Source organism: Procambarus clarkii, chromosome 7, assembly GCF_040958095.1.
Source record: "Procambarus clarkii isolate CNS0578487 chromosome 7, FALCON_Pclarkii_2.0, whole genome shotgun sequence".
Taxonomy (NCBI): Eukaryota; Metazoa; Arthropoda; class Malacostraca; order Decapoda; family Cambaridae; genus Procambarus; species Procambarus clarkii.
In genome coordinates, this window is record NC_091156.1 from 16,434,325 (window position 1) to 16,457,501 (window position 23,177).

A 23,177-nucleotide genomic window follows, 5' to 3' on the forward strand; every position below is an offset into this window, starting at 1 on the left:
TTTAAATATTCCAATGATCAGCAAGTCAAGGGGTGGGAGAGAATGCTACGGAGTGCACATAAAGAATGGTTAAAAAATGGAATGAGGGATGAAGAGAAAAATACAATGTTGGAAGTGGCTAGGGAATGCAGTCAGGTGAGGAAGGAGGCGCGGGACAGATACTGGCAAGACTTTGCTCAGTCCATTGGTAATACTGAGAACCTTAAAGACATATGGAGAGCAGTAAACAAAATCAGAGGTTGTAAGACCAAATTCATTGCTCACTCAGATCCAGGGAAAGTTGCTAATGAGTTAGTAGATAAATGGGCAAGTGCTGCTGGTATGGAGTCCTTACCTGAAGACACGAGAGTCACCATTGAGTCATGGGAAAATATTAGAAATGGAGTAACTTTATGTGCCTTAAATACAAGATCTATAACATGCACTGAGATAACTCACGATGAGCTACTGGATGCTATAAAAAGTGGCAACTCTACTGCTCCGGGAAAAGATGGAGTAACGTATGACATACTTAATTATTTAGCCGGTATGAAACCTAGTCCCTTACTTGATTTGTTTAATATGAGTTATAGAGAGGGAAAGTTACCAAGAAAATGGAAAGAGGCTGTCATCATTCCTATCCCTAAGTCAAACGGTGGCTACAGACCTGTCTCCTTAATATCCTGCTTTTGTAAAATGATGGAAAGGATTTTGTTAAATAGGCTACTCTGCCTTGTAGGTGATAACATGTCCAGTAATTTCTTTGGTTTTATCAAAGGCAAAAGTACTGCGGATTGTCTCTTAAAGTGTTTGTCTAATGTGGATGACAATTGTAGAGTTTTTGTTGATCTACAAGGAGCGTTTGATAAAGCCAATGGGGAAGTAATCTTATACGAATTAGCCAATCTGGGAATAACAGGGAGATTGCTACACTGGATAAGGGATTATCTACAAGGCAGAAAAGGTCAGGTGTATTACCAGGGATACATGTCTGAGGAACGGAGGTTTCAGTTAGGTACCCCACAAGGGGGAGTATTAAGTCCCACCTTATTCAATGTATTAATGAACAGATTAGCATCAGAGATGTATCCTCCAGGGGTCACGACGATCATATATGCTGATGACATTCTTATACAAGGCACTTCTGGGAACAAAATTCAAACTGCTCTTAACATACTTGGTACAACCTGTCACAAGTTAGGCTTAGTTATAAATGCAGATAAAACCAAATACGAGTATAGGAAACGAAGAAATATAACACTTACTATAAATGGTGTGGAACTGAGCCGTGTTCAGAAGTACAAGTATCTGGGCATGTATGTTGGATACACATGTGAGAGTAAAAATGCTGAAATAAATCATATCAGCACCTTATGTAAAGCCCGTCTGCATCCTCTAAAAGCACTGGCTTTTTCTGGTAAAGGTGTTGGGGTACCTATCTTGCGGATGTTATACATAAGCACTGTTCGGTCCCTGATAGACTACGCAGCACCCGTTTTGTCTTACACAGGCCAAGGCAGAATTCAAAAAATAGAGCTGATACAGAACGAAGCTATGAGGATTATTCTTGGATGTCAAAGAAATGCAATGATTGAAATAATGAGAATGGAATTAAATTTACAGAGTGTGTGTGATAGAGTCCGTGACATTAACGCTAGAGTATCTATTCGTTTCATGCGGAGAAAAGGAGGGGATAAGCTGTTTGAGAGCGTTCAGACCTGCCTGAGTGACGTACACACTTCCAGGAAACTGAGGGAGACACGCTACACGAGGGGATTGGCTCATGACCTCAGGGAATACGATGTACTTGACTGCTGTAAACCCTCTCGACAGTGTAATATGTCTGCTTCCTGGAAAGTACAGAAAATAGACGTCGAAATTGTACCCCTCAATGTTAAAAAGATTCATCATGAATCGGGACAATTACGGTGTTTGTATGGAAGCATGATATCTCGGTTACCAAGAGGCAACAGTTTACATGTATATTGCGATGGGTCGGTGGCGGAGGATGGCAGGGCAGGGTGTGGTGTCCTAATAAGGGAATATACGGAGTTTGGGACTGGACAGGATAATTGAACTCCGGCTTAGTAATTATATATCATCCACACAAGCTGAACTGCAGGCCATTCTGGCGTGTTTGGAGGAAGTACGTCATGACGACAAAAATGTTTTTGTATTTGTCGATAGCCGAGGAGCACTGGAGTCCTTAAACAGTCGAAACCCAGTCTTCATGTCTATAGTTGAGGACTGTAAGAGAAGAATAACTGAGATACAGCTGAAAGGTTATAGTGTGAAATTCATGTGGATTCCATCTCATGTTGGAATAGTGCTCAACGAGGTGGTGGATGACTTGGCCAAACGTGCCACATCAAAACCACAAGTTGACATTGAATGTGAATTCACAATGAGACAAATAAGAAGCAAAATCAGAAATATTCAGGCACAGGCGGGAGTGGAGAGGAGAGAGATAATGTATGAGAGAAGTCAAACCATGCAACACTACATGTATGTGAGTCAAAACACCCATTTCACTTATAGTAAAAGGAGAAATGCTTAGAGTGACTCTGTGTACATGCGGCTCAGGCTTGGGTACAAATATTACTGGGAATATGGGATAGATGTTCATGATAATGACACGAAGTGTAAACTATGTGGTATGTTAAGGTCTCACACCCTTGCCCATTATGTTCTTGATTGTCCGTTGATTAATGTATATAGAAACACTGAGATGAGGACTGTTCCTGAACAAATAGCCTGGATGTGTCACAACGGAAAGGTTGATGATATTCTTGAGAGATATAAGAATTTTGCACCAAGATTGTAATATTTTGTTGAATTATCTGCAGGTGTCTTGCAAATTGTCTATACAGTATACCTAGGTCATAAAAGTATTTGTGTGTACGTCTGATACCATACTACTTGTGAAGGAGGAAATGTATATGTTTACCTCTCAGAATGTTTGGTAATATGTTTATTTGTGATGTGTGTCTATGTATATATTAACACGTTGTACTGAATGGGGTGAGAATAGCTTGAGCTACCTCATCCCTTTGTGTGTATTTTACCTCAATAAACTTATTTCAATTTCAATTTCAATTTCCCCAATATTAGTACTTAAGACATATATCCTCACCAGTGTGGTCACCTCTGTCAACTTATGTAGCTATCTGTTGATGTAAAACCTTGCTACACTGTTCCCTCTCACCTTACCTGATATGTTAGATTAAGGACCTGCCCTAAACGCGACCCGTTCTCGCAAATTCGTAAAGTCAATATTGACTTATTAACTACGTGCATAGGTGATATACTAAACATAATAGATACCCTTAAAAAGATTCATAGAAAACACCGACCTTACCTAACCTTGTTAGTATCTTAAGATAAGCATCTTATTGCTTCGTAATTACAATTATTACTTAACCTATACCTATTATAGGTTAGGTAATAATTGTAATTACGAAGCAATAAGGTGCTTATCTTAACATACTAAGTAGGTTAGGTAAGGTCGGTGTTTTATATTTTCTAATTAGTTTCACGTACTAATTTTTCTCCGGAATTCAACCCGCCAAATCGTTTAACAACCAGGTACCCATTCACTGCTGGGTGAACAGAGTCTACAGTTAAGGACTGGCGCCCAGTCAATCCTCCCCGGCCAGGATACGAACCCAGGCCATATAGCGCTCGCGAAGCACCGGGCGAGTGTTACACCACTGAACTGCAGACCATTCTGGCTGATTTAGAGGATGTTCAAGACGAAAAAGATGTTTTCTTACTTGTCGATAACCGAAGATTTATTTATTTATGGTGGGTGTTGCATGATGGGACGTTGTGTGGTGGGGTGTAGCATGATGGGACGTTGTGTGGTGGGGTGTTGCATGATGGGACGTTGTGTGGTGGGGTGTAGCATGATGGGACGTTGTGTGGTGGGTGTTGCATGATGGGACGTTGTGTGGTGGGGTGTTGCATGATGGGACGTTGTGGAGTGTTGCATGATGGGACGTTGTGTGGTGGGGTGTTGCATGCTGGGACGTTGTGTGGTGGAGTGTTGCATGATGGGACGTTGTGTGGTGGAGTGTTGCATGCTGGGACGTTGTGTGGTGGGTGTTGCATGCTGGGACGTTGTGTGGTGGAGTGTTGCATGCTGGGACGTTGTGTGGTGGAGTGTTGCATGCTGGGACGTTGTGTGGTGGGGTGTTGCATGCTGGGACGTTGTGTGGTGGGGTGTTGCATGATGGGACGTTGTGTGGTGGAGTGTTGCATGCTGGGACGTTGTGTGGTGGGTGTTGCATGCTGGGACGTTGTGTGGTGGAGTGTTGCATGCTGGGACGTTGTGTGGTGGAGTGTTGCATGCTGGGACGTTGTGTGGTGAGGTGTTGCATGATGGGACGTTGTGTGGTGGGGTGTTGCATGATGGGACGTTGTGTGGTGGGTGTTGCATGCTGGGACGTTGTGTGGTGGAGTGTTGCATGCTGGGACGTTGTGTGGTGGGTGTTGCATGATGGGACGTTGTGTGGTGGGTGTTGCATGCTGGGACGTTGTGTGGTGGGGTGTTGCATGCTGGGACGTTGTGTGGTGGGTGTTGCATGATGGGACGTTGTGTGGTGGGTGTTGCATGCTGGGACGTTGTGTGGTGGAGTGTTGCATGCTGGGACGTTGTGTGGTGGGTGTTGCATGATGGGACGTTGTGTGGTGGGGTGTTGCATGATGGGACGTTGTGTGGTGGGGTGTTGCATGATGGGACGTTGTGTGGTGGGTGTTGCATGCTGGGACGTTGTGTGGTGGAGTGTTGCATGCTGGGACGTTGTGTGGTGGGTGTTGCATGATGGGACGTTGTGTGGTGGGTGTTGCATGCTGGGACGTTGTGTGGTGGGGTGTTGCATGCTGGGACGTTGTGTGGTGGGTGTTGCATGATGGGACGTTGTGTGGTGGGTGTTGCATGCTGGGACGTTGTGTGGTGGAGTGTTGCATGCTGGGACGTTGTGTGGTGGGTGTTGCATGATGGGACGTTGTGTGGTGGGTGTTGCATGATGGGACGTTGTGTGGTGGGTGTTGCATGCTGGGACGTTGTGTGGTGGAGTGTTGCATGCTGGGACGTTGTGTGGTGGGTGTTGCATGATGGGACGTTGTGTGGTGGGTGTTGCATGATGGGACGTTGTGTGGTGGGTGTTGCATGCTGGGACGTTGTGTGGTGGGTGTTGCATGATGGGACGTTGTGTGGTGGGGTGTTGCATGCTGGGACGTTGTGTGGTGGAGTGTTGCATGCTGGGACGTTGTGTGGTGGGTGTTGCATGATGGGACGTTGTGTGGTGGGTGTTGCATGATGGGACGTTGTGTGGTGGGTGTTGCATGCTGGGACGTTGTGTGGTGGGTGTTGCATGATGGGACGTTGTGTGGTGGGTGTAGCATGATGGGACGTTGTGTGGTGGGTGTTGCATGATGGGACGTTGTGTGGTGGGTGTAGCATGATGGGACGTTGTGGGGTGTTGTGTTGCATGATGGGACGTTGTGTGGTGGGTGTTGCATGATGGGACGTTGTGTGGTGGGTGTTGCATGATGGGACGTTGTGGGGTGTTGTGTTGCATGATGGGACGTTGTGTGGTGGGTGTTGCATGATGGGACGTTGTGGGGTGTTGTGTTGCATGATGGGACGTTGTGTGGTGGGTGTTGCATGATGGGACGTTGTGTGGTGGGTGTTGCATGATGGGACGTTGTGTGGTGGGTGTTGCATGCTGGGACGTTGTGTGGTGGAGTGTTGCATGCTGGGACGTTGTGTGGTGGGTGTTGCATGATGGGACGTTGTGTGGTGGGTGTTGCATGATGGGACGTTGTGTGGTGGGTGTTGCATGCTGGGACGTTGTGTGGTGGAGTGTTGCATGCTGGGACGTTGTGTGGTGGGTGTTGCATGATGGGACGTTGTGTGGTGGGTGTTGCATGATGGGACGTTGTGTGGTGGGTGTTGCATGCTGGGACGTTGTGTGGTGGGTGTTGCATGATGGGACGTTGTGTGGTGGGGTGTTGCATGCTGGGACGTTGTGTGGTGGAGTGTTGCATGCTGGGACGTTGTGTGGTGGGTGTTGCATGATGGGACGTTGTGTGGTGGGTGTTGCATGATGGGACGTTGTGTGGTGGGTGTTGCATGCTGGGACGTTGTGTGGTGGGTGTTGCATGATGGGACGTTGTGTGGTGGGTGTAGCATGATGGGACGTTGTGTGGTGGGTGTTGCATGATGGGACGTTGTGTGGTGGGTGTAGCATGATGGGACGTTGTGGGGTGTTGTGTTGCATGATGGGACGTTGTGTGGTGGGTGTTGCATGATGGGACGTTGTGTGGTGGGTGTTGCATGATGGGACGTTGTGGGGTGTTGTGTTGCATGATGGGACGTTGTGTGGTGGGTGTTGCATGATGGGACGTTGTGGGGTGGTGTGTTGCATGATGGGACGTTGTGTGGTGGGTGTTGCATGATGGGACGTTGTGTGGTGGGTGTTGCATGATGGGACGTTGTGTGGTGGAGTGTAGCATGATGGGACGTTGTGTGGTGGGTGTTGCATGATGGGACGTTGTGTGGTGGGTGTTGCATGATGGGACGTTGTGGGGTGGGGTGTTGCATGCTGGGACGTTGTGTGGTGGGGTGTTGCATGATGGGACGTTGTGTGGTTGGTGTTGCATGCTGGGACGTTGTGTGGTGGGTGTTGCATGATGGGACGTTGTGTGGTGGAGTGTAGCATGATGGGACGTTGTGTGGTGGGTGTTGCATGATGGGACGTTGTGTGGTGGGTATTGCATGATGGGACGTTGTGTGGTAGAGTGTAGCATGATGGGACGTTGTGTGGTTGGTGTTGCATGCTGGGACGTTGTGTGGTGGGTGTTGCATGATGGGACGTTGTGTGGTTGGTGTTGCATGCTGGGACGTTGTGTGGTGGGTGTTGCATGCTGGGACGTTGTGTGGTGGGGTGTTGCATGATGGGACGTTGTGTGGTGGGGTGTTGCATGATGGGACGTTGTGTGGTGGGGTGTTGCATGATGGGACGTTGTGTGGTGGGGTGTTGCATGATGGGACGTTGTGTGGTGGGTGTTGCATGATGGGACGTTGTGTGGTGGGGTGTTGCATGATGGGACGTTGTGTGGTGGGGTGTTGCATGATGGGACGTTGTGTGGTGGGGTGTTGCATGATGGGACGTTGTGTGGTGGGGTGTTGCATGATGGGACGTTGTGTGGTGGGTGTTGCATGATGGGACGTTGTGTGGTGGAGTGTTGCATGCTGGGACGTTGTGTGGTGGGTGTTGCATGCTGGGACGTTGTGTAGTGGGGTGTTGCATGCTGGGACGTTGTGTGGTGGGGTGTTGCATGCTGGGACGTTGTGTGGTGGAGTGTTGCATGCTGGGACGTTGTGTGGTGGGGTGTTCCATGCTGGGACGTTATGTAGTGGGGTGTTGCATGCTGGGACGTTGTGTGGTGGGTGTTGCATGCTGGGACGTTGTGTGGTGGGGTGTTGCATGATGGGACGTTGTGTGGTGGGTGTTGCATGATGGGACGTTGTGTGGTGGAGTGTTGCATGCTGGGACGTTGTGTGGTGGGTGTTGCATGATGGGTCGTTGTGTAGTGGGGTGTTGCATGCTGGGACGTTGTGTGGTGGGGTGTTGCACGCTGGGACGTTGTGTGGTAGGTGTTGCATGCTGGGACGTTGTGTGGTGGGGTGTTGCATGATGGGACGTTGTGTGGTAGGTGTTGCATGCTGGGACGTTGTGTGGTGGGTGTTGCATGATGGGACGTTGTGTGGTGGGGTGTTGCATGCTGGGACGTTGTGTGGTGGAGTGTAGCATGATGGGACGTTGTGTGGTCGGGTGTTGCATGCTGGGACGTTGTGTGGTGGAGTGTTGCATGCTGGGACGTTGTGTGGTGGAGTGTAGCATGATAGGACGTTGTGTGGTGGGTGTTGCAGGCTGGGACGTTGTGTGGTAGGTGTTGCACGCTCGGACGTTGTGTGGTGGGGTGTTGCATGATGGGACGTTGTGTGGTGGGTGTTGCATGATGGGACGTTGTGTGGTGGGGTGTTGCATGCTGGAACGTTGTGTGGTGGAGTATAGCATGATGGGACGTTGTGTGGTGGGTGTTGCATGATGGGACGTTGTGTGGTGGGGTGTTGCATGCTGGAACGTTGTGTGGTGGAGTGTAGCATGCTGGGACGTTGTGTGGTAGGTGTTGCACGCTCGGACGTTGTGTGGTGGGGTGTTGCATGATGGGACGTTGTGTGGTGGGTGTTGCATGATGGGACGTTGTGAGGTGGAGTGTTGCATGCTGGGACGTTGTGTGGTGGGGTGTTGCATGCTGGAACGTTGTGTGGTGGGGTGTAGCATGATGGGACGTTGTATGGTGGGGCGTTGCATGCTGGGACGTTGTGTGGTGGAGTGTAGCATGATGGGACGTTGTGTGGTGGAGTGTAGCATGATGGGACGTTGTGTGGTAGAGTGTAGCATGATGGGACGTTGTGTGGTGTGGTATAGTCCTCATGGTGTGGGTAGGAAGGTCACTGTGCCGAGGTGTTTTCTGACGTTGTAGTCAGCACAAAGTTATCACCTTCACGCTAACCGCTTAACACCAGCACCAGCGTGTTGACGTACACAGACGCTCCAAACATGCCAAGAGTAGAGTACTACATAAATATTCACGATTGCTGACCTTTACCAGTGTTTATATGTAGACGTCCTACACAAGCACTGGACTATCACTCTTATAGACACACACAGTGTACCACAGGGCACATAAGACACACAGAGTGTACCGCAGGGAGCACCAGACACTCAGAGTGTACCACAGGGAGCACAAGACACACACAGTGTACCGCAGGGAGCACAAGACACTCAGAGTGTACCGCAGAGTGCCCCAAGACACACAGTGTACCGCAGGGCGCCCCAAGACACTCACAGTGTACCGCAGGGCGCCCCAAGACACACAGTGTACCACAGGGCGCCCCAAGACACACACAGTGTACCACAGGGCGCCCCAAGACACTCACAGTGTACCGCAGGGCGCCCCAAGACACACAGTGTACCACAGGGCGCCCCAAGACACACACAGTGTACCACAGGGCGCTCCAAGACACTCAGAGTGTACCGCAGGGCGCCCCAAGACACACACAGTGTACCATAGGGCGCCTCAACACACACTCAGTGTACCACAGGGCACCCCAAGACACACAGTGTACCACAGGGCGCCCCAAGACACACACAGTGTACCACAGGGCGCCCCAAGACACACACAGTGTACCACAGGGCGCCCCAAGACACACACAGTGTACCACAGGGCGCCCCAAGACACACACAGTGTACCACAGGGCGCTCCAAGACACTCAGTGTACCACAGGGCGCCCAAAGACACACACAGTGTACCACAGGGCGCTCCAAGACACTCAGTGTACCACAGGGCGCCCCAAGACACACACAGTGTACCACAGGGCGCCCCAAGACACACACAGTGTACCACAGGGCGCTCCAAGACACTCAGTGTACCACAGGGCGCCCCAAGACACACAACGTGTACCACAGGGCGCTCCAAGACACTCAGTGTACAACAGGGCGCCCCAAGACACACACAGTGTACCACAGGGCGCCCCAAGACACACACAGTGTACCACAGGGCGCTCCAAGACACTCAGTGTACCACAGGGCGCCCCAAGACACACATAGTGTACCACAGGGCGCCCCAAGACACACACAGTGTACCACAGGGCGCTCCAAGACACTCAGTGTACCACAGGGCGCCCCAAGACACACTCAGTGTACCACAGGGCGCACCAAGACACTCACAGTGTACCACAGGGCGCCCCAAGACACACACAGTGTACCACAGGGCGCTCCAAGACACACACAGTGTACCACAGGGCGCCCCAAGACACACACAGTGTACCACAGGGCGCTCCAAGACACTCAGTGTACCACAGGGCGCCCCAAGACACACACAGTGTACCACAGGGCGCTCCAAGACACTCAGTGTACCACAGGGCGCCCCAAGACACACACAGTGTACCACAGGGCGCCCCAAGACACACACAGTGTACCACAGGGCGCCCCAAGACACACACAGTGTACCACAGGGCGCCCCAAGACACACACAGTGTACCACAGGGCGCCCCAAGACACACAGTGTACCACAGGGCGCCCCAGGACACCCACAGTGTACCACAGGGCGCCCCAAGACACACACAGTGTACCACAGGGCGCCCCAAGACACACACAGTGTACCACAGGGCGCCCCAAGACACACAGTGTACCACAGGGCGCCCCAGGACACCCACAGTGTACCACAGGGCGCCCCAAGACACACACAGTGTACCACAGGGCGCCCCAAGACACACAGTGTACCACAGGGCGCCCCAGGACACCCACAGTGTACCACAGGGCGCCCCAAGACACACACAGTGTACCACAGGGCGCCCCAAGACACACACAGTGTACCACAGGGCGCCCCAAGACACACATTGTACCACAGGGCGCCCCAGGACACCCACAGTTTACCACAGGGCGCTCCAAGACACACAGTGTACCACAGGGCGCCCCAAGACACACAGTGTACCACAGGACGCCCCAGGACACCCACAGTGTACCACAGGGCGCCCCAAGACACTCAGTGTACCACAGGGCGCCCCAGGACACCCACAGTGTACCACAGGGCGCCCCAAGATAAGTGCTGCCAACTTCAACACAGTTAACTGAGTACTGTTGTTTACATAACGGTCGCACCAAGTTAGGCGCTGGACAAACACTCATTATGAAAGCTGTGTCACACTGAGGTGGGCAGTGTGCAGTGGGCACCACACGTGTGATAATGTAAGGTGGGCAGAGGGCACCACGCGTGTGATAATGTAAGGTGGGCAGTGGGCACCACACGTGTGATAATGTAAGGTGGGCAGAGGGCACCACACGTGTGATAATGTAAGGTGGGCAGAGGGCACCACACGTGTGATAATGTAAGGTGGGCAGAGGGCACCCACGTGTGATAATGTAAGGTGGGCAGAGGGCACCCACGTGTGATAATGTAAGGTGGGCAGAGGGCACCCACGTGTGATAATGTAAGGTGGGCAGAGGGCAGAGGGCACCACACGTGTGATAATGTAAGGTGGGCGGAGGGCAGAGGGCACCACACGTGTGATAATGTAAGGTGGGCAGAGGGCAGAGGGCACCACACGTGTGATAATGTAAGGTGGGCAGAGGGCACCCACGTGTGATAATGTAAGGTGGGCAGAGGGCACCCACGTGTGATAATGTAAGGTGGGCAGAGGGCACCCACGTGTGATAATGTAAGGTGGGCAGAGGGCACCGCACGTGTGATAATGTAAGGTGGGCAGAGGGCACCGCACGTGTGATAATGTAAGGTGGGCAGAGGGCACCCACGTGTGATAATGTAAGGTGGGCAGAGGCCAGTGGGCACCACACATGTGATAATGTAAGGTGGGCAGAGGGCAGTGGGCACCACGCGTGTGATAATGTAAGGTGGGCAGAGGCCAGTGGGCACCACACGTGTGATAATGTAAGGTGGGCAGAGGGCAGTGGGCACCACGCGTGTGATAATGTAAGGTGGGCAGAGGCCAGTGGGCACCACACATGTGATAATGTAAGGTGGGCAGAGGGCAGTGGGCACCACGCGTGTGATAATGTAAGGTGGGCAGAGGCCAGTGGGCACCACACGTGTGATAATGTAAGGTGGGCAGAGGCCAGTGGGCACCACGCGTGTGATAATGTAAGGTGGGCAGAGGCCAGTGGGCACCACACTTGTGATAATGTAAGGTGGGCAGAGGCCAGTGGGCACCACGTACACGTGTGATAATGTAAGGTGGGCAGAGGCCAGTGGGCACCACACTTGTGATAATGTAAGGTGGGCAGAGGCCAGTGGGCACCATACTTGTGATAATGTAAGGTGGGCAGAGGCCAGTGGGCACCACACGTGTGATAATGTAAGGTGGGCAGAGGCCAGTGGGCACCACACGTGTGATAATGTAAGGTGGGCAGAGGGCAGTGGGCACCACACGTGTGATAATGTAAGGTGGGCAGAGGGTAGTGGGGACCACACTTGTGATAATGTAAGGTGGGCAGAGGATAGTGTGCACCACACGTGTGATAATCTGATAACAAGCAATGTAAACATTGAGGGTAAACACTGGAGGAAGCTGCCGGGACTTAAGACAGGTGAGTGGCGTCCACGAGTCCATAATAACTGGACGTCCGCCTCACAATTTCTACTACAGTTCAGTTCACGATTTTGTTTTCAATTAGTTTCAAGTCTTACTTTTCAAGTTTTTTTCACCCACATGTTGACCGTAACGCTGAGCGTATTAATGGCTTCAGTCATAGTATATACTTGCTGTAGGCTTCAGTCATAGTATATACCTGCTGTAGGCTTCAGTCATAGTATATACCTGCTGTAGGCTTCAGTCATAGTATATACTTGCTGTAGGCTTCAGTCATAGTATATACTTGCTGTAGGCTTCAGTCATAGTATATACCTGCTGTAGGCTTCAGTCATAGTATATACCTGCTGTAGGCTTCAGTCATAGTATATACTTGCTGTAGGCTTCAGTCATAGTATATACTTGCTGTAGGCTTCAGACATAGTATATACTTGCTGTAGGCTTCAGTCATAGTATATACCTGCTGTAGGCTTCAGTCATAGTATATACTTGCTGTAGGCTTCAGTCATAGTATATACTTGCTGTAGGCTTCAGTCATAGTATATACTTGCTGTAGGCTTCAGTCATAGTATATACCTGCTGTAGGCTTCAGTCATAGTATATACTTGCTGTAGGCTTCAGTCATAGTATATACTTGCTGTAGGCTTCAGTCATAGTATATACTTGCTGTAGGCTTCAGTCATAGTATATACTTGCTGTAGGCTTCAGTCATAGTATATACCTGCTGTAGGCTTCAGTCATAGTATATACCTGCTGTAGGCTTCAGTCATAGTATATACTTGCTGTAGGCTTCAGTCATAGTATATACTTGCTGTAGGCTTCAGTCATAGTATATACTTGCTGTAGGCTTCAGTCATAGTATATACTTGCTGTAGGCTTCAGTCATAGTATATACTTGCTGTAGGCTTCAGTCATAGTATATACCTGCTGTAGGCTTCAGTCATAGTATATACTTGCTGTAGGCTTCAGTCATAGTATATACCTGCTGTAGGCTTCAGTCATAGTATATACTTGCTGTAGGCTTCAGTCATAGTATATACTTGCTGTAGGCTTCAGTCATAGTATATACTTGCTGTAGGCTTCAGACATAGTATATACTTGCTGTAGGCTTCAGTCATAGTATACTTGCTGTAGGCTTCAGTCATAGTATATACTTGCTGTAGGCTTCAGTCATAGTATATACTTGCTCTGTCTCGAAATCCAACATTCTGCTCGTAACTCATTTTGTATTTATGTACTTTTACCTAAATAAAGTATTATTATTATTATTACCTGTATTGAGAAAATCCGTAGGAGACGTGATAAGGGTTCGAGCCTATGCGGTGGGTGTTTCCATGCACTAGACCACGACATGGTAATAAGGATTACAACCTGGAGCTCTACTGAACGCACGATGTTTCTTGAGTTTCTCATTAATACAATCACATTAGTGTGATTGTTGTTGTTGTTGTTATTGATTCAGCTACTCGGAACAAGTTCCAAGTAGCACGGGCTATGGTGAGCCCGCAATTAGTGTGATTACTCTGAGTGTAGTGAGTGAGGAGCGTCAGAGGTAGAGAAAGTCCTACATAACAGAGCCAGAGTGCATAGAGGGAGTGTGTAAATCCTGTTCCGGCGTCAGAAGAAGCCTCAGGAAGCCCTTGTGTGTTAGTTATACAGTCTCACAGTCTATAGTCTATACAGTCTAAATACAGTCTCCGTGGTGTAGTGGTAAGGTACTCGCCTGGCGTTCCGCGAGCGCTATGTCATGGGTTCGTATCCTGGCCGGGGAGGATTTACTGGGCGCAATTCCTTAACTGTAGCCTCTGTTTAACTCAACAGTAAAATGTGTACTTGCATGAAAAAACGATTCTTCGCGGCGGGGATCGTATTCCAGGGATCTGCCCGAAACGCTACGCGTACTAGTGGCTGTACAAGAATGTAACAACTCCTGTATATATCTCAAAAAAAAAAAAAGTTGAGCTCCAGGTTGCAATCCTTATACCATGTCGTGGTCCAGTTGCTAAAAGCGTGTTCGTAGGAACGCCCACAGGATAAGTTCGAACCCTCATTACTACTAGAACTTTATCATTGATACAGTCAGGTTAGTGTGATTTACTCTCTATGTATTATTATTATTATTACTATTATTGTTGTTGGCTATTCATGTAATCCTTAATTGGGCTGAAAACAGTGTAGTAAACAGCATAATTATCCCCGACTCCTTTTCCTCGTCACAAGCTTTAATTGGCTTGTAATCAAACTATACCGTGTTTGTGTGTAAACCAGCCACAGATACATATGCGTACTTAACTAAATAGTCAATCATTTTGCTGTGGGTCCCATCAGACAATGGCCAGCAAGAACATAATAAAGTTGATGCTCTTCCCAAGCTTGTAGTAAATCATGATAATGTTGAACATAATTTCAGGGCTCAAATACCTATACCTAAGTGGAGACGTGTTGCGCGAGTCTCAAGAAAGCGGAAGAGTGCAAAAAACGGAACTATGAGATGCACAGTATTAAGTTTTAGTCTTTAGTGTTTTTCCTGCCCGAAACGCTTTGCGTAATAGTGGCTTTAGGCATTGTATGTACTAGCTCTATCTATAAACTCATCCATACCTGTATCACCCCTTGTATGTATGTACTTTACCTAAAACATTTGAATTTTGAATTTGAATTTGACAGTGAAGTATGTGAAGCAGAACATGTGTATGAGACAAGTAGACTGACAACAGTTGTCACACGTCGCGGAACACTATAGGCTACCAGTACCTCTGGCAGTTCACCTTGTATGGTGATCTTGATGACCTCCAGGGCACAATATGTAGACAAAGGCACACATTGTATCGTCACATCATATACACTATCAAAGTTCACCCATTTACAGATTGATCTATACTTGAGTTGCATATAATACCAAATAATTTTATTTGTAGTGATAAAAATATTTGACCAAACCACACAAGATGAGTATGGGGTGCATAATAAACTACCACTCACAGGAGGAGTATGGGGTGCACAATAAACTACCACTCACAGGAGGAGTATGGGGTGCATAATAAACTACCACTCACAGGATGAGTATGGGGTGCACAATAAACTACCGCTCACAGGAAGAGTATGGGGTGCACAATAAACTACCGCCCACAGGAGGAGTATGGGGTGCACAATAAACTACCACTCACAGTATGAGGTGCACAATAAACTACCACTCACAGGAGGAGTATGGGGTGCACAATAAACTACCACTCACAGGAGGAGTATGGGGTGCACAATAAACTACCACTCACAGGAGGAGTATGGGGAGCACAATAAACTACCACTCACAGGATGAGTATGGGGTGCACAATAAACTACCACTCACAGGATGAGTATGGGGTGCACAGTAAACTACCACTCAGGATGAGTATGGGGTGCACAATAAACTACCACTCACAGGAAGAGTATGGGGTGTACAATAAACTACCACTCACAGGAAGAGTATGGGGTGCACAATAAACTACCGCTCACAGTATGGGGTGCACAATAAACTACCGCTCACAGTATGGGGTGCACAATAAACTACCGTTCACAGTATGGGGTGCACAATAAACTACCGCTTACAGGATGAGTATGGGGTGCATACTAAACTACCACTCACAGGAAGAGTATGGGGTGCACAATAAACTACCACTCACAGGAGGAGTATGGGGTGCACAATAAACTACCACTCACAGGAAGAGTATGGGGTGCACAATAAACTACCACTCACAGGAGTAGTATGGGGTGCACAATAAACTACCACGCACAGGAGTAGTATGGGGTGCACAATAATCTACCACTCACAGGAGTAGTATGGGGTGCACAATAAACTACCACTCACAGGAGTAGTATGGGGAGCACAATAAACTACCACTCACAGGAGGAGTATGGGGTGCACAATAATCTACCACTCACAGGAGTAGTATGGGGTGCACAATAAACTACCACTCACAGGAGTAGTATGGGGAGCACAATAATCTACCACTCACAGGAGGAGTATGGGGTGCACAATAAACTACCACTCACAGGAGTAGTATGGGGTGCACAATAAACTACCACTCACAGGAGTAGTATGGGGAGCACAATAATCTACCACTCACAGGAGGAGTATGGGGAGCACAATAATCTACCACTCACAGGAGGAGTATGGGGTGCACAATAAACTACCATACACAGGATGAGTATGGGGAGCACAATAAACTACCACGCACAGGAGTAGTATGGGGTGCACAATAATCTACCACTCACAGGAGTAGTATGGGGTGCACAATAAACTACCACTCACAGGAGTAGTATGGGGAGCACAATAAACTACCACTCACAGGAGGAGTATGGGGTGCACAATAATCTACCACTCACAGGAGTAGTATGGGGTGCACAATAAACTACCACTCACAGGAGTAGTATGGGGAGCACAATAATCTACCACTCACAGAAGGAGTATGGGGTGCACAATAAACTACCACTCACAGGAGTAGTATGGGGTGCACAATAAACTACCACTCACAGGAGTAGTATGGGGAGCACAATAATCTACCACTCACAGGAGTAGTATGGGGAGCACAATAATCTACCACTCACAGGAGTAGTATGGGGTGCACAATAAACTACCACTCACAGGAGTAGTATGGGGAGCACAATAATCTACCACTCACAGGAGGAGTATGGGGAGCACAATAATCTACCACTCACAGGAGGAGTATGGGGTGCACAATAAACTACCATACACAGGATGAGTATGGGGAGCACAATAAACTACCATACACAGGATGAGTATGGGGTGCACAATAATCTACCATACAGAGGAGTAGTATGGGGTGCACAATAAACTACCATACACAGGAGTAGTATGGGGTGCACAATAAACTACCACTCACAGGAGTAGTATGGGGAGCACAATAAACTACCACTCACAGGATGGTAAGCACCACACAAGAAGTAGGGTCAACAAAGTGGCGCTGAACACAGAGAGCGGCCACTATACACTAACCTCGTGACTGTAGATGGCGTCCAGTTGTGGCCGGCAGCGGCGCGGGGTGTATCTGCTGATCCCGCATACTGCTTCACGGTGGGTTGTGGTGGAGTGGGTGTTGTGGGTGGTGGTGGTGGGGGTCGTGGTAATGAGAGCAGACAGATGCGATGTGAGGTCTCACCCAAGGCTATAAGTAAGCCAACAATTTTAAGTAGGCTTTATAAATCGATTTATATAGGCTTTAAAAATATCCAAATATCCCCAATTTGCTAACTGTAGGTAGTAACTGAGTGATTGTAACCTATCCACCGCTGCCCACTGGATGGGGGGCGGTGTGCAGGACAAACATAAATTTTGACACTAGCTCTCCACATATGTCAGTTGCTTAATTTAGAACCTGTACTTGAGGTCGATCTCAAACCCATTGTTGATGTGACGACTTATATTAAATTTTGTAACTAGCTCATCAAGATTGTAACTTGCTTAGCTAAATGAACTGTGGGGTTCAGTCCCTGAGCTCATTATGTGCCTCTGTAACCCTTTCCACTACCGCCCACGGGATGGGTATGGGGTGCATAATAAATGAACTAAACTAAAACTTTAAAAATCGACGGAGAAGTAGTTTAAGACCAGCACGTTCCGTATATTTTGAAGTACAAGTTATATATTATTGTCTCGGGGGACAGGCAGTCAGTGTATATATATACTAAGATATGCTTTTTCTCCCACATGGTTATAAACCCATGGAACCGCCTACCCTTCGAAGCCATAAATGCCAGAAAACTTTTTTAACTTTTAGAGTACTCCTGAGAAAGATCATCAAGGCAAACTGGGGGACCTTCGACAAGCCACCGGCTTCCTGTTCTCGCCGAGGCCACTAGTGGTAGTGGCTCTCAGATAAATATAAATGTTAGGCTTATGTCACGGTCCCCACCCCGCCCCCCTCATCCAAGGTCGATTTGCGAACCCAAAAGATGCAACCACATAACATGCTGACTCCTGAGTTCCTATTTACTGCTGGCGAACATGTGTATTAGGTGATAGGAAATACGCCCAGCCATTTCTGTCTGGGAGTTGAGAACGAACTCGATTGTACTACCACAATACTAAACATTATGAACAATAAGGATATACTACGAAGTTGAACATTACTCGTAAGCAAAATAATGCTTACTTAACACAACTGCTGCTTGCGGCAAGGACTCTCCTCTCCTAGACATTGTAACTACGGAACAGTGCTAAATGATGTTCTAAAATGTACAAAAATTATCTTCATTTTAGTTTAGTTTTATGCACCCCGGCCATGCTATGGACGGTAGTGGAAAGGTTACACAGGCACACACACACACACACACACACACACACACACACACACACACACACACACACACGCTCGGGAATTGAACCCCAAATTTAATTTAGTTAAATTAGTCATAATTAAAAAAAAGTTTATCCAGGTAAAAGTACATACATACAAGAATGAGTTACAAACATAATGTTGACTTTATAGATAGAGCTAGTACATACAATACCTAAAGCCATTAATACGCACAGCGTTTTGGGCAAGCTCGGTGTGGTAAAAACAAACACTTAGACTAAAGCCTAATATTAGTTGAGATTAAAGTATAAATTGTGTGTAGAAAAAGGGAAAAAAGGGGAGGGGGAACATGGCAGAATTCAGCAATTATACACGTTGGTCAACAAACAGTATTGTTTGTAAATAGCAAGACGTGGGTTGACATTTAGGGGGTAAGGTAGGTTACATGGAGTTTATTGGGTACTGTAGTACTTAGTTTTCCTCTTAAACTGGTTGAGAGAGGTTATAGCCTTTGACAAGATTGGGAAGGTCATTCCACATTCTGGGTCCCTTGATTTGTAGAGCATTTCTAGATTAGCTCTACTCACAGAGTTTTAATGTATATATCGATAATGAGTTCGAGAACGACCATAGGTACAGACTGTTAGCTAGAGAACTTTCGTATGCAGAGAGATAGTTTCATAATCTGGTTTGCTTATCCTGCACAAGCTCCCCCTCTCCACCCCCGACCACATCTAGTGGACAGTTGTTTAAGGTTATAATCCCCATATTTACTACCTACAGTAAGCAAACTGGGGATATTTGGCTAAAATTTCAGGTAGTAGATAATTTCGAATGAATTATTTACACATTTCTTGAACACTTGTTATAGAGTTGTCTTTAAATTTCAGCCCATTCGTCTCTTTACATAGTGCTTATAGTAACATCTTGTTCTCAGGGAGGATATCCCCACATAGTAATGGATTCAGAACCACTATGTAATGAGTGCTATTATCTATTCTATACATTATTAGGTTAGGATAAGGTTACATTAGATTATCATTTGGTTTGATTAGGCTAGATTTCATTATGTTTGGTTACATTAATAAGGTGTAGACATTGCATTGTATATACTAGCTCTATCTATAAATTCAGCAGTATTTGTATCACCCCTTGTATGTATGAACTTTACCTGAATAAACATTTGATTTTTTTTTTAATGTTGTCCATAATGTGAACTATGGAATTCGAAAACTATTTAAGTATATAATTGAATTTTGTTTACAAAACAAATCTTCAGACAATTTAAAAGAAAACATGTTCAGCATGGATGTTTTAGATTTTAAACCAAAGATTTATAATACAATAAAGTTATAACTTGAGAATAATATCTGTTTATTCACAGGTTCACTTGCCAGTTTACATGAAGACTATTACTGAAACCGTAATATGCTTTCAGACCATCACAAATATCTGGATAACTATCCAGGAGGATTGATGGGAAGTTCTGTTGCTCGTGGTAATGAATTTGCTCTGAGAACGAGCTGGACCATCGTACTCATATTGATGTAATGGGTAGTTAGAAAGTAGAATTTGGTACTTTGAGTTTGGACAAACCTAAAAAGAGATTTATTTATTTATTTATTTATGCATATACAAGAATGTACATAAGGAATGTGAGGATACAAATATGGTAATTACAGTCTTGTAAAGCCACTAGCACGCGCAGCGTTTCGGGCAGGTCCTTAATCTAAGAAAATTTTAAGGAGGTAAATACTTGCAAAATTTATAGACAAAAAAATGATAACAGATTACATGAAATGAAAAAAAAGATGAGAGAAAATTGTAGGTACAGTATATTAAAGCACATAGGTAGCTAAGATTGATTGCAATGACAGCTTAAAATGGTAGTTGACAACAAATTGGTAGGCACAATACAGCAGAAACAATATAAGATTGATTGCAATGACAGCTTGAATGGTAGTTGACAAAAATTGGTAGTCACAATACAGCATATGGCTAGCACATAAAAGAAGACAGCAATGAACACAATGATAAGGTTGTTTGATATTACATAAAAATTAGGAGATTGGGTAACACTAGGTACAGAGCAAATTTAAAGCTCAGTGAAATTTCTCAGAAGCTCAAGATTATATTTATTATACTACTAAAACCTAACCTAACCTAACCATCCTGGGAATGACCTTCCCAATCATGTCAAAGGCTGTACCTCTCTCAACCAGTTTAATAGATAAACTAAGTACTACCTAATTAACTCCATGTAACCTACCTTACCCCATAAATGTCAACCCATGTCTTACTATTATAAACAATGCTGTTTGTTGACCAACTTGTATAATTGCTAATTTCTGCCATGTCCCCCCTTTCTTTTTATTCCTTTTTTTCAACACAATTTATACTTTAATCTCAATTACTATTAAGGTTTAGTCTCAGTGTCTTTTTCCCCCCACACCTTGCCCGAAACGCTGTGCGTATTAGTGGCTTTAGGTATTGTATGTACTACCTCTATCTATAAACCCAACAGTATGTTTGTAACTCTTTATCTATGTATGTACTTTTACCTGAATAAAAATTTGAATTTGAATTGAATTTGAATCCTAGGCTTAATGCACGCTATCTGAGGCCTAATATAATTCACATATGTGCTATACTAGACGTTGGAATATTTAAGGTTGGTGTTTAGCAGTATTTTCTTACAGACTATAAAGAGAATAATACCAAATTCTTCTAACTGCCCAATATATAAATTGTACGATGGTCCAAACAGTTACAAGAAATACTATCTAAACAGGAGATGGTTGATAAATTCAGTTTTATTTTCGCACGGATGGTGTGCGAATAATTTTGGTAACACAGTCAGCAGAGGTCATCATCTATGTCAGGAAGCAGGTAATGCAGATTCCCAGAGGTACTTACAACCGAGTCTAAGCCAAGCTGAACACACACACATGATACAAGTGTGCCTGGGTGAGTACGACGGGCTGAACCATAGCCCGTGTTGCTTGCAACTTTTTGTTCCCAGCATCTGAAGCTAAAACAACAACTAAGTGAAACATGGGTGACATTTAGGAGTCTACTGATTTTATTCAATGATCCATAGTTGTGTGGTTCTTTTTGCATGATAATATGATGATAGATTGAATTGCTAGACATTTCGATGGGTGTGGGGGTGCATGATTAGTAACTGTGTAACTGGTTTACCACAGATGTAGAGTGCTCCGCTCAGTAACTATTGTGGACCATTTCTTGAACCACTTGTGCTATGCATTAATCGGTGTAACTAGCTTCACAAGACTTACTTGCTTAGCCACAGGAAATTTGGGGTTCAGTTTCGCCCACAAGATTATTCCAATGACGCGTTTTTATTCCAGCTTTTTAAGTATTTAAAGTCTTTCTAACAAAATTTATTTAGTTAGAAAATTATAAAGTTTACCCTGAAATGAGTGCAAACTCTTTATAAGAACAGTTGTGAATATTTTCCATGTACACATTGGGGAGTGAAGTGGTGAGCACACGAGGGTGGTGAGGGGGTGAGGCCCATGATGGGGTGAAGGACGACCACCACCACCCATCATGTGGTGAGTGACTGTGTGGCTCATGATGGGGTGGAGGACGACCACCACCACCCATCATGTGGTGAGTGAGGGTGAGACCCATGATGGGGTGGAGGACGACCACCACCACCCATCATGTGGTGAGTGAGTGTGTGGCTCATGATGGGGTGGAGGACGACCACCACCACCCATCATGTGGTGAGTGACTGTGTGGCTCATGATGGGGTGGAGGACGACCACCACCACCCATCATGTGGTGAGTGACTGTGTGGCTCATGATGGGGTGGAGGACGACCACCACCACCCATCATGTGGTGAGTGACTGTGTGGCTCATGATGGGGTGGAGGACGACCACCACCACCCATCATGTGACACTGCTCCACCACCTTCACAACTATATACTACATCACTCACCAACATATTTCAGCTAAGGATTCATGTAATGTGCCACACCACGCCCCACCACCCCGCCACCCCGCCCCGCCATGCATGTGACCACCACTGAAGAATGTGATATGTGGGTTGTATTGTGCATATATCATCACTCTCGGCCCTGGTACACCCCACACCACTGTCCCACACCCTACCCCGCCATCCTACACCCTACCCCGCCATCCTACACCCTACCCCGCCATCCTACACCCTACCCCGCCATCCTACACCCTACCCCGCCATCCTACACCCTACCCCGCCATCCTACACCCTACCCCGCCATCCTACACCCTACCCCGCCATCCTACACCCTACCCCGCCATCCTACACCCTACCCCGCCATCCTACACCCTACCCCGCCATCCCACACCCTACCCCGCCATCCCACACCCTACCCCGCCATCCTACACCCTATCCCGCCATCCTACACCCTACCCCGCCATCCCACACCCTACCCCGCCATCCCACACCCTACCCCGCCATCCCACACCCTACCCCGCCATCCTACACCCTACCCCGCCATCCCACACCCTACCCCGCCATCCTACACCCTACCCCGCCATCCTACACCCTACCCCGCCATCCTACACCCTACCCCGCCATCCCACACCCTACCCCGCCATCCCACACCCTACCCCGCCATCCCACACCCTACCCCGCCATCCTACACCCTATCCCGCCATCCTACACCCTACCCCGCCATCCCACACCCTACCCCGCCATCCCACACCCTACCC

The 23,177-nt window shown here is 47.2% G+C and overlaps 1 protein-coding gene across 3 annotated transcripts in view; it reads right to left on the bottom strand.

Annotated features, from left to right (window-relative positions):
- LOC123761409 (6-phosphofructo-2-kinase/fructose-2,6-bisphosphatase) overlaps positions 1-23,177 on the bottom strand; it is a 274,084-nt gene that overhangs the window by 236,294 nt on the left and 14,613 nt on the right. For all 3 annotated transcript variants that reach the window (XM_045747431.2, XM_045747432.2, XM_069313301.1), the window contains exon 2: positions 17,154-17,322. In XM_045747431.2, coding sequence (XP_045603387.2) covers positions 17,154-17,322 — 169 coding nt within the window. The remainder of the gene's footprint in view (positions 1-17,153; positions 17,323-23,177) is intronic.